The sequence below is a fragment of the Tupaia chinensis genome, unplaced genomic scaffold (assembly GCF_000334495.1).
Source record: "Tupaia chinensis unplaced genomic scaffold, TupChi_1.0 Scaffold000228_1, whole genome shotgun sequence".
In the NCBI taxonomy this organism is placed as follows: Eukaryota; Metazoa; Chordata; class Mammalia; order Scandentia; family Tupaiidae; genus Tupaia; species Tupaia belangeri.
In genome coordinates, this window is record NW_006159703.1 from 4,284,603 (window position 1) to 4,296,689 (window position 12,087).

The 12,087-nt window shown below is 36.8% G+C and overlaps 1 protein-coding gene across 2 annotated transcripts; it reads left to right on the forward strand.

Moving 5' to 3' along the window:
- The first annotated feature begins 1,804 nt into the window (after positions 1 to 1,804).
- On the forward strand, positions 1,805 to 10,469 carry LOC102494191 (ovomucoid). Of its 2 annotated transcripts, XM_006148061.1 has the most exons (5): positions 1,805 to 1,926; positions 3,230 to 3,255; positions 6,326 to 6,456; positions 9,986 to 10,030; positions 10,356 to 10,469. In XM_006148061.1, the coding sequence occupies exons 1-5, from the start codon at positions 1,872 to 1,874 to the stop codon at positions 10,423 to 10,425; spliced, it is 327 nt and encodes a 108-aa protein (XP_006148123.1). In that variant the 5' UTR covers positions 1,805 to 1,871; the 3' UTR covers positions 10,426 to 10,469. The 2 variants fall into 2 exon arrangements, with proteins under 2 accessions (XP_006148123.1, XP_006148124.1); XM_006148062.1 differs by lacking the exon at positions 9,986 to 10,030.
- The last annotated feature ends 1,618 nt before the right edge of the window (positions 10,470 to 12,087 follow it).

Below are 12,087 nucleotides of genomic sequence, written 5' to 3' on the forward strand. Positions count from 1 at the left end.
TCTGATTTTTCCAGGATAGCTCTTTCTTTCGTAGGTGAGAAACTGCAACATTGAAATGGGCAGGACTTAAATTACGTTGTTGCATACAGGCAGACAGAATCAGAACCTAGGCCTCTTGATTCAGTTTTTCCTTTTACTTTATTCTGTACTCTACAGAAAGAATTGTTTGTTCTAAGATAGTCTATCTTTATTATTCAAACCTTAGCTCTAAGAAGAACTTGGTGTTCCTCGGAAATCTGAGAACTGATCTTATTTCCTTAGGAGTAGAGCCTGATTTTCTCGTGTTTTCATTTTGGTAACAATATGAACTAAGCCCCATTGCATCTGGTCTTAATATAATCTTCAGAGTAGTATCACTGATTTTATATCAGCCCCCTGCCCTATTCATAAATCAGGTATTATAATCACATATAATAAACTGAGTTTCCATGAATATCTTTCTGGTTATTTTGCTTTTTAAAATTTTTTAAAGGCTTTTGCCTTAGGGCGCATGCTCTCACAGGAGAGAGACAGAGACAGTGAGAGAGAAAGTGAGAAATTACTCCTCAGGGGAGATGGCCATGCAACAGTCCTTTCTGCTATATTCTCTTCCTGGGATTTGGGGCATTCACACACACTCCCACACACACCTGGCATGATTTTTAAGTTACTGGGTCTAGGACTTGAACTGTGGTTGGCTATGTGGGAGTCCAGTGATGTAACACTATGCCATCTGCTGGCCCCCTTTTGCTATGTTTTATGTTAAAAATAGTAGCTACTATGTCTGTGGAGGCAAAAATGGGGGTGACAGCAATAAAGACTAAAACAATTGCTTTAACAAGACAAGGTATGCTCGTCACAAAAAGGGAGAAAGGATCCAGAAAGATCAGAATTTAATTGTAAAATTGTGATCTCCTAATCTATCAGCTCTCAACTAGAGACAAATCAGCACCTTCTTCTTAATCTGAATGTTTATGTCTGAGTCATACTCTGGACCTCTTGAATTAGAATCTTTTAAAAATATTTTATTCATTTATTTCTGAATGAGTGAAAGAGGTAGAAAAATAGGCAGACAGACAGGTACTTCCAACAGGGTCTTCACTTACAGGGTTGGCCAACACAGGTTATGGGCATTTTTGCATGCACCACCATACTCAGGGAGGTCCCAGGACAGAAACCATGGACATTTCCTATGTGGTTTCACTTGCATAACTGCTATACCACCACCTGACCCTGAATTAGGATCTTGAGGTTGAAGGGGGCAGGGTCAGAAAACAGACATGTAAAATATTTTAAATGTATTAATTTCTTTCTCAAGAAAAACAGAGAGAAAGGCATCCACAACAGGGTCTTCATACCATGGTCCATGCCAGCATCAGCCAGCCAGCATCATGGGCACACACACATCTGGTGTGCACAGAAAGAACTCAGGATATGGATTCAGACACTTATATGACTTCAGCTGCACAGAGCATTGTAATACTTCTGTGCCACTACAGCTAAACAAAACACAAACCTTAAAAAAAATCCTAGAATTACACATTCTAAACTAATCTTTTGCATATTTGTTCCCTCTTGTTAATTAAACAGATTATGTTTTATGGACCTGAATAATAATAAGTAAGACAAAACAACACTAAAGCATACTGTCACACCATCATTCTACAGCCTGTTAAGACAAATATTTTCCCATAGAAGTCTTCTTGGTCTTTAATAGTCTGGTGATTTTGCCCTTGGTGTAAATAGATCATTTGCAAAATGACTTCATAATAGAGGCTGAGGTTCTCATAATGGGGCCATATTCCTCAGTTCAGTAAGAGAGCTGAGCCTTTATCGATTTGCTAATAAACTCCTGACTTAGGAACTCAGGTGGATGAATCACATTGCTTCTCATGGAAAAGATGAAAACTTTCTTGGTGGCTATCTTGGCTACTGGCTATTTCTCAAGTAAGGATTTGTCAAAGAACTTTGGGGAAGGAGTAAACATTTGATCCTCCAGAGGAAGTAACAGGCCAACAATAAAGGTTTTTGAGACACAGGAATTTTTGAACTCCAAATCTTTTCTCAGAGAAGAATTCACCTATATCAACTTAAATGAATATATCACTTGTCGCATCCATTTTCAATATTCTAAGAACTCTGCCATAAACAATTTTCGGCTTGAGATAGTTTAAGGGATGATCTATAAGAGTTGTAAACAACATCTGATAAATACTTTGACCTTTTGAGAAGATAATCAATTTCAACTTTTCTCTTTTAAAAAAAATGATTTATTTAATTTTATTTATCACCATTACTTTTTCATTTAACCAGAGAGAGAGAAAGAAAGAGAGAAATTAAGACATCAGGTGGCCCTATACTCTAATTATGGTTGGCCATGTGAGAGTCCAGCACCTTAATCACCACGCCACCTGTTGATCCTCCTTTCTCTTAATTCTTTCCTACAATTCTCACACACACTCGCATTTGTGTATGTGTGTGTGTGCGTGCATGTACACACAAACACATTCTACACAAACCAATGTCACTTTTTGCCATGGCTTGCTGTTCAGATGTTACTGAATCTTGAAAGGCTCAGCTCTTTGTAGTTAACTCCAGCAAAGCGACACCCTGGGAATCCTATAGCATGAAACTGAGTCTGCCAGCCAAATGGTGCTGCTAGAGGGGAGGGCAAGCTGCAGCTGTGAAAAGAGGTCAAGGCTGTAAAACAGAACTTAAAATCAGTTATGGAACCATTAATAGTTTGAGTAAGCAGATATTGACAGAGATCTCAAGCTTTCTGAGCTTTCTTACAAACAGGTAGTTTTGAAAAAGAATACATGCAAGACTGACAATAATCAGAAACAAAAGCAGGTATCTAAGGTGCCTGTCAGCAGGTAACCAGGATGGCTAAGAAGAGCTATATCTTCTTTAAAAGTAGACCTATACAATGTCTATGTAGCCCAGCAATGGATGATATACTGATTCCCAGAGAACAAAGTTTGAGTTTAAATACCTTGTGTCTAAAGTCAGCATTCAATTAGGAAAAGGCTATAGCTGAGTTCTCAGCTGAAGCATTTATCATTCCAGGCATGAGGAAAGGTGGAAAACAGTATTTGGGCATCAGATCTGGCCAGATAAACCTGGTGTGTAGAATCCACTTAGTCTTCTATGACTTTCATGGTTATTAATTTATATGTGGTCACTAAATGGCCTAAATAACTGTACACATTTTAACACTTAATCATTTTTCTAAACATCTTTATTTCAGATATTTTTGGTGATGATTCATTTAAGGTAAGTTTACTGCTTCCTGAATAAGAACAGCTCTTACAATCTTAGCCTTACAGAATTTCTGTTAGGTTGAACCACACTAAATCATATAAAACTGCCAATACCTGACCATTTTCAATCTACATGATGGCAATTTCATATGGGTCAATCTAAAAATCTCTGTCAAAATAGACCCTGAGAAAAACCAGGACTCACCTCTGACTCTTATTATTCACTCATGCCCTTCTACTAATAGCAATTAAAACTACTAATTTTTTTAAAATTTTTTTCCTCTTCTTTTAACTTCATTTATTGCTTCTGCCTGGATTTAAGTAGTCCTCACTTCTTGCCCATATTGTTACAGTAGCCATTTAATGGTCTTCTTGCATTTAACCTGCCTCAAATTGTCAAACTGTGACCACCTATTTTTGGAAATAGTTTTCTTTGAATATAGGCATGCTCATTTATTTACATATTATCAATGGCTGTTTTCAGGCTAGAACATCGAATTGAGCAATTAGAACAGAGACCAAATGGCTTAAAAATCAGAATGTATTTACTATTTTCACTTAACAAAAGATTTTCTTTAATTTACATTTAATCAGTGTACATCTGTACAGCATACAAAATCACTTTTCCGAGTACAGAGTGCACATTAGTCCAGTCGAAGATATTACCATGTATGTTATCATTATCTTAATCTTCTCTGCAACTTTGAGTATGAACTTTCTAAAACACAAATCTGATTGAGACTTCTCTCTGCTTAAAACAGCACCTCCCAGTATCCTCAGGATAAACTTTTTGCATGTTTTACAATACTCTCTTTCTTTTTGAGAGAGGGATTTTTGCTCACCAGAAAGACAGAGGGAGACACAGAGACAGAAAGTACTAAATCACCCCCCAGGGGAGATGGCCATTCTGCGATCCCTTCATCTCTTGGCATTTTAGGCACATGCGCCTGCCATGAATTGGAAATTGCAGGTCTGGGACTTGAACTGTGGTCAGCCACATGGGAGTCTAGTACCTTAACCACTGTACTGGACCCCTACAATACCCTCTTTAATCCAACCTCTTTTTTCCAAAAAGGAGAAAATCTCTTCTCTCACCCTAGGTTCTAGTTAAACTGTTTGGGTGTCTGTGCGTCCTTGTGTATATAATTCTCCTTAACTAAAGATCCTTCTTTCCATACTCATATCCAATTTTAAAAGTCATTTGCATCTTTTAAGAGCCTACTAAAGCTTTAATTTTATGCTAAAACTTTCCAAAACATACCACATAGGCTTAATTACTAAAAAGGTGCTAAGAAACATAGTAAAATTTCCCAATGAGTGATTTGCGTACTTTCTAATGATATTAATGATTATTTTAGTTAATACACCAGTGAAGCTTTTATTTAAATAATTAACACTTTTTCGTCAATGATTTAAACAAATATAACTTTGGGACCAGCAGATGGCATAGCAATTTCGTTCCTGGACTCCTATAAGGTCGCTGCAGTTTGAGTCCCAGACCCATTGGCTTGAAAAATCACACCAGGCACGTGTGCATGTGTGCCCAAGATACTGGGAGAAAAATGGAGAGAAGAGGTTGCGGCGTGGCCATCCTCCCAGGGAGGTGATTTCTCACTTTCCTTCTCACTGTGTCTGTCTCTTACTCTCTCGGGCAAGTTTGTGTGCCCTGATGGAAAAACCTCTTAAAAAAAAAGGACGAATATAGCTTTAGACTCAAGCTATCACAGATACATATACTAGATAGGTTGTATACAAATCTAACGTTAACAGTCAAGTTTAAAAAGTGAGCCAGTTTGGGCCAGGAAGTGGCATGGAGACACTTCATTAAAGCACGATGCCACATGGCTGACTGTGCGGTTTGAGTACCAGACCTGGTAGCCTAAAAAAATCACACCAGGAACATGTGCAGGCATGCCCAAAGTCCTGAAGAAACTGGAGGAGAGGGGACTGTGGCAGGATCATCCTCCTGGGGAGTGATTTCTCACTTTCCTTCTCTCTTCCTTTCTGTGAGTGTATGTGTCCTATAGCAAAAAATAAAATTAACTTAATTTAAAAATGGTGAACGAGGGCCGGCAGGTGGCATGGTGGCTAAGGACGCTGGACTCCCACATTGCCAACCAGTTTGAATTCTGGATCATGGGACTTGCTTTCTCACTCTCCATCTTTCTCTTTCTCTCTCTGTCTGTCTGTGGTCAAATAAAAATAAATAAATAAAGTTAAATTTAAAAATTCTTAAAAGGAAAAAATAAATAAAAATGGTGAGCCAATTTAAAGAAAAATACTTTTACAGGAAAAATGGTATATGAATTTAGAAAAGCATATGAACTAAATGACTGAAATTTAGGAAATATTGCTGTAATGGGAGTCATGAAGTCATATAGACAAGAGAATAACCTGCTATACTGGATATATGGATAGACTGTGATCTGAATTACTAAGTAGAAGACGGTGGCAACTCATTCCTCATCTGCTTATTACATTATATTCATGACTTCCAAGCTACCGACTGCCTAGAGATAAATTGTTCTAACAAGCAAGGTCCTCTAAGGCCAGCTTATACTAATCTGATAGTACGGAGGAAAGCAAAATAAAGTGAAGAGATGTTAGGATAATTTAAACCTGGTAGCTTCTTCCCATATTATTCCAGTATCTTAATTCCCAGAGAATTAAACGTTGGCCAATGCCAGAGTAAGGCCACACAATGAGTCCTGTTTCAGGAGCCACAGTTAAAGAAGGGCTTTGATGAATGAAAATGATCATAGAGGCATCTGGACAGTGCTGATAGTCATTGCCAAACACTAGTTTCAGTAATTTTTGTCACTTCTTAAGTGGTTCCCTTTCCTGCTTTTCCAACAAGTTGCAGACAACCAATGATCTGGTCTGAATAGCCTCTGTTGCCCTACAAGATATCCCAAAAGCTTTGGCTGCTGAACTTAAAACATATTTTTTAATGTTAGGAGTTTAAAAAAATAAATTTTATCATATGCCCTCTTTACACAAAAGAAAACACCCAATCACTTATATTAGATACCTTTAAGAGATCATTGCATGATAAAACGTTTGACCTTTGAGTTTTGTTTTAGGTCATTTCATGTAGTCATTACCAGAAGAAGGCTATGCAAGAGAAACACATATGCTCCATAAGAGTAAGCCCATTATGTGCCTCTAATAATGTCACCTATCCTAATTCCTGCGTGTACTGCTTTGCTAACATGTAAGTGAAAGCATGAAATCAAAAAACAGAACCCTCTTTTGAGAATCCAATATGTAGCTGACAGCCAGCTATGGTCACAAGTTACCTTGTGTAGCTACCAACTAGGAGACCAACCATTCCAATTTTCCTGGGACTAAGAGTTACCTGGTATATGAAACTTTAAGTACTAAAATAAGAGTATCACAGACAAACCAGAATGATTAGTTAGTTGCCCTCCCATCAATATGGTTTCATGAAAGCCCCTAGTGCTTCTTTCATATTTACCCACTCTTTTTTTTTTTTTTTCACTCAGGCCATATAGTATATACCATAGTCACTCCTAATACAGCAATATCTTCAGACAATCTCCAAATCTGCTCTCATAGACCTACAACACTGTGGTCATGAGAATTTCATGGCATATACATGGATTCCTTAGGAGGGAAAGACACTGTACAGATAATTATGATTCCTTTCAAATTTAGTTTTAGCTCTCCACTTTCATCCTTTCTTCAAACCTGGCACTATAGGGCTTCATAGAAATGAAAGATAACCTTTTAGTGCTAAGAATTTATCTTTAGGATTTTAATTTTAATAGCAGGGTAAACAATAAATACACTTTTTAAAAAGAATTATTTTATTTAACTTTATTATTTATTTATTTTAATTTGAGCAGAGAGGGATAGAGAGAAAGTGAGAAAGCAAGCCACCAGGTCTGAGACTCAAACTGTGGTCAGCCATGTGTGAGTCCAGTGCCTTCAACCACCATGCCACCTGCTGGCTCCAATAAATCCATCTCAGTATTCATCTCAGTAGCCTTCAATATATGCAAATATCTGTACAACTATCATCAACTATTGAATTTCAGAATAATTTTCATTAAAACAAAAACTTGAGCCCATTCTCTCCCCCACTCCATCCCAATATTTGGCAACTTCTAGTCTATTTTCTCTTTACAACTTTGCTTATTCTGGACAATGAACATAAATGGAATCATACAATATGTGACCTTTTGCTCTGGCTTCTTTCATTCAGCATAGTATTTTAAGATTTATGCATGTTGTAGAATGTTTCATGTCTTCATGCCTTGTTATGACTGATATCCCATTGTATAGATATGCCACATTTCATTTATCTTTATCAATTAACGAACATTGGTTGTTTCTACTTTTGGCTAGTATGAGCAGCATTACCATGAAATTCATGTATAGAATTTAGAATGAAAAATTGTTTTTACTTTCTTTTGATATAACTCTACTATAGAATTTCTGGAATATGTAGTGACTATGTTTATCATTTTGAATAACTGACAAACTATTTCCCAAAGCAGCTACAACATTTTACAATTCCAGTAGCAATATATGAGAATTCTAATTTCTCCACATCCTCATCAACACTTGATTTTCTTTGTTTTTCGTTTGTTTGTTTTGTTTGTTTGTTTAGAGAGAGATTTTTACTGTAGGGTGCCTGTGCTTACTGGAGAAACAGAGAAAGAGAGAGAATAGAAAGTCAAAAAATCACCCCTCAGGGGGTATGGCCACACCACAATCCCTTCTTCATTCTCCTCTTGGGATTTAGGGCATATATGCACATGCACCCAGTGTGAGTTTTAAGCCATCAGGTCTGGGACTCAAATCACAGGTGACTATGTGGGAGTCCAGTGATGTAACCACTATAGCATCCACAACACTTGTTATTGTCCATCTTTTTTTATGATAATCTTTCTAATAAATGTGAAGTGGTAGCTCATGGTTATACTTTGTATTTCTCCCAGTGACTAATTATGTTGCATATCTTTTTGTGAGCTTATTAGCCATTCATCTATCTTTTTTTGAGAAAGGTCTACTCAGTTGCTTTCCTCACTTCTAGGTCAGATTGTCTTTTTGTTATAGAGTTGTAAGAGTTTTTATATATTTTGAATACAATTCTCCTATCAAATATTGATTTACTAATATTTTCTCCCATTGTGTAGGTTGTTTTTTCATTTCATTAATGATTTTTTATTTGTTTTCTAAATTTATTTATTTTATAATCATTCACTGTACATCATCAGTGCATACAAATGCTATTTCCCATCCAGAATACACTGTATATTGGTTTAGTCAAGGATATTATCATACATGTTATCATCAACAAATAATTTTTCATTTCTTGTTTCTTATATATTTTTAATCTTTTTTTTCTTTTCCCCTTGATTCCCTACTTCTCACCCTCTGCCATTTCCCAACTCCTCCCACACTGTCTCTGGTATCTGCAGTTGCACTTCATGCTTCCCCCCCCCTTTTTTTTTCTTTTATCCCCCAATATGTGAGATAATTTTTCTAGGTACAGTTCTCTTGGTTAAAATATTTTTTCACTTAACACCTTGAATTTATATTCCCATTCTTTCCTTGCTCACATTGTTTCCAATGAGAGGTCTGCTGTTAGCCTGATTGGATGGATATCCTTTGTAAGTAACTTAATGTTTCTCTCTTGCCAATTTTAATATTTTGTCTTTGTTTGTCCTTTCGGTCAATCTGGCTATGATGTGCCTTGGAGAAGTTGTTCTTGGGTTGATTCTATTTAGGGTCCTTTGTATTTCTTCGGTTTGAATAAGTGAATGCCTCTTTAGATTTGGAAAGTTTTTTCCCAGGATTTCATGGTAGAGATTATCAATGCCCATCTACTGCCCATCTTATTTTTATTCCAGTTCAATCTGAGAGATTCATTCTGCTTCTTATGCCCACCATTTCAGAGAAAGTTCACATACGATTTATTTGACATCCAAACATTCACACTTATTTCCCTTAGACTGCAGTTGCTTTCTCCTCAGATTGTCAACGCATTTAAAATATGGGCCAGGTTCATGATAAGGCGGACTGAACATACCTTTAAACTAACTGCACATATGACTTTCTTTGTCCTTCAAGTTCCAGGTCGGATTCTGTCTGGCACTTTTTTTTCTGTACCTTGGGGCAATCAGAAGGTTGATACACTTGAGCACACCAAAGATTTCTGACTTTATATTTTACTTAAAGAATATCCTTTTTTTTTTTTTTTTTGAGAGGTTTTTGCTATAGGGCACGTGCGCTCGCCATACAGACAGAGACAGACAGAGAGACAGGAAGTGAGAAATCACCCCCCAGGGGGGATGGCCACAACGCAATCCCTTCTCCTACGTTCTCCTCTCCGGATCTTAGGCATGCACGCACACGCGCCCGGCGTGAGTTTTAAGCCACCAGGTCCGGGACGCAAACCACGGTCGACTACATGGAAGTCCAACGACATAGCCATTATGCTAACTGCTGGTCCAAGGAATCTCCTTTTTTAGTCATATATTAAAAAGAAAATTCACTAGACATTACATATCAAGTTTTCTAGATATGTGGCCCAGTATTAAGTTAATAAAAAGATATCAAATGATCTGTATAGTACAAATAATCCATATAGTATGATCAGACTTTTAAAAAATATATTCATTATATACATACAAAAATATAAAATATTAATTTTTCCTGTACTTGTCGATTATGATCTTTGCCCCAATAATAAGTATCCTTCTTGTTTTCAGTTCACAGAACAATTTCACAGTGATCTTCAAAAAAATTAAATCTCAGTAGGTACCCATAGTTATTGTCATTTTGCAAATAAAATAAATCTAATTCAGAGAAGTGAAAAGATCTTCCAAGGGTGCCTCAGCAAGTTATTCCCCCCCCCATCTGTTTTTTGACATGCAGGTTTATTCATTTGCTAAAATCTCTACTATTTTTTTTACCATGATAACAAAGGAGAAGGGTCCCCAGGGTGGAAGGGCTTAGTAAAGAGAGAGGCAAATCTCTGTAACTAAGGGCTATGCTAGGAGGCTAAACTAGGCTAAAAAAAAAAAAAATGTTATATTTTATAGAACAATTTCTAAGTACTTTTTTATCCATTTCTCTTAGAGCTTTGAATCACACTCTTAAAATTCAATACAATGGAAAATGCAGCAAGGCCCAACATTCACAAATGTGACATCTTGAGTGAAGCCATTTGAATTAAGCATTGTCTTTCCTTCAGAGAACAGAATTTATGATACTACCTTAATGTTTTAAAATCAATAAATCTTATCCTATGGAAAACTCCTCCTTGGCTCTTGATATATTTGAGAAACTATTTTTGATTCTAGAAATATAGAACTGAATAGGAAGTAACACTGAGCAACTCATGGTCTAATAGGCTAACTGGACTATTCAGTCATTTATTCAGTAAATATTCTTTAAGTACTTATGCAATTGAGATTTGGCTAGACTCTCTGTTGTCAAAGGTTATCAAAACAGATTTGTTCACTTGCGCAGTTTAAAACTCAGTGAGCAAACAACAACGCAGATAGTTATTGAACAGTGTGATAAACTATGAGAGAGAGAAAAGCAACCTAGTGACATTGAGGGGCTGACCTTTGGGTTCCGTACAGGTTGGCCTCCTACTTATATCTGGGCCTCGATGTTCTCCTGTTTAAGGTCTACAATTTTATAGAACAAGTACATCTGACAAAGCCATACTGTGGCTATGATGAATCAAAACAAAGACAATGCCACTCCATACTCATTTCTGAATACAGACAAAACTGAACATTACCCAAACTCCAAATGCCCTCTCTAGACAACTATGAGCCACTACTGCTGCTCCACCAGTTACAACTTTAGCCTTAGTCTTCTTTCATTCTAAATAAGGCTTTTATATACCAAAGATACCAAATTACAGAATTACTTCCATTTTTCCGAGGGCATCTAATTCAAAACAAAGCCTGTTTTCTTTAAGCCTACCTTCAAATTAACTCATTGATACCAAATTTTATAATAATTCCTTCTTAGACTTTTACTAATTCCTAATAGCATTTTACTGATATGCCCTGTGGAGTCTCCAAGATGTGTTCTCTCTCAGACTGTAATGAACAAAAAATTCAGGTTATTCAACTACAGATGTACTTCTGATAGACCTTTCTTTCTTTCAATTTTTTTTTAAAGTTTTTTTTTGCCATAGGTATGTGTGCTTGTCAAAGAAAGACACAGAGAGGGAAAGTGAGAAATCACTTCCCCCCGGGGGCAAGGCCACACCACAATCTCTTATTCATCAATCTCTTTTTGGAATTTTGGGCACACACACTCATGTGCCTGGTGTGATTTTCCTACCTCTCAGTTCCCAGATTCGAACCCAGTTGGTCATGTGGCAGTCCAGTGCTTAAACACTACACTACTTGCTGACAACATTCCTGATAGTTTTTGGCTGGAGGGCATGACAAATGTAAAACAGGAAAGTGGCAGTAATATCATTCTTGTTTCTCAATCCCTCTTTCTCACTTCTCTCTCCAAAGATATTGATAGGGGCGTGAAGAATGTGTAAATAGATAATCTTAGACTCTTAAATTCTGGTCTAGGAAATATTTTATTCATTTATTAACTCATGTGCTACCTTGTTACAAAAATAATTTAAGATGGAGGGTATTATTTAGTGAATTTAGAGGTACAGAGAAGAGAAAAAAAATCCCTGAGAATGTTATACAAAGGCAACATTCTGACCAAAGAAACAACTAACGACAATGGAACGCTGAGGTATGATGAGAGTACACTGGCATTGATGGTTAACAAGACACCCCTTCCACCAACAGCTAAGGCCTACCCTTTTCTTAAGCAGGAA

Coding starts and splice junctions, on each gene's coding strand:
- LOC102494191 (XM_006148061.1), top strand. CDS start 1,872: ATGGAAAAGATGAAAACTTTCTTGGTGGCTATCTTGGCTACTGGCTAT. Junction 1,927..3,229: donor GGCTACTGGCTATTTCTCAA/GTAAGGATTTGT, acceptor TCTTTATTTCAG/ATATTTTTGGTGATGATTCA. Junction 6,457..9,985: donor GTGTACTGCTTTGCTAACAT/GTAAGTGAAAGC, acceptor TCTTGTTTTCAG/TTCACAGAACAATTTCACAG.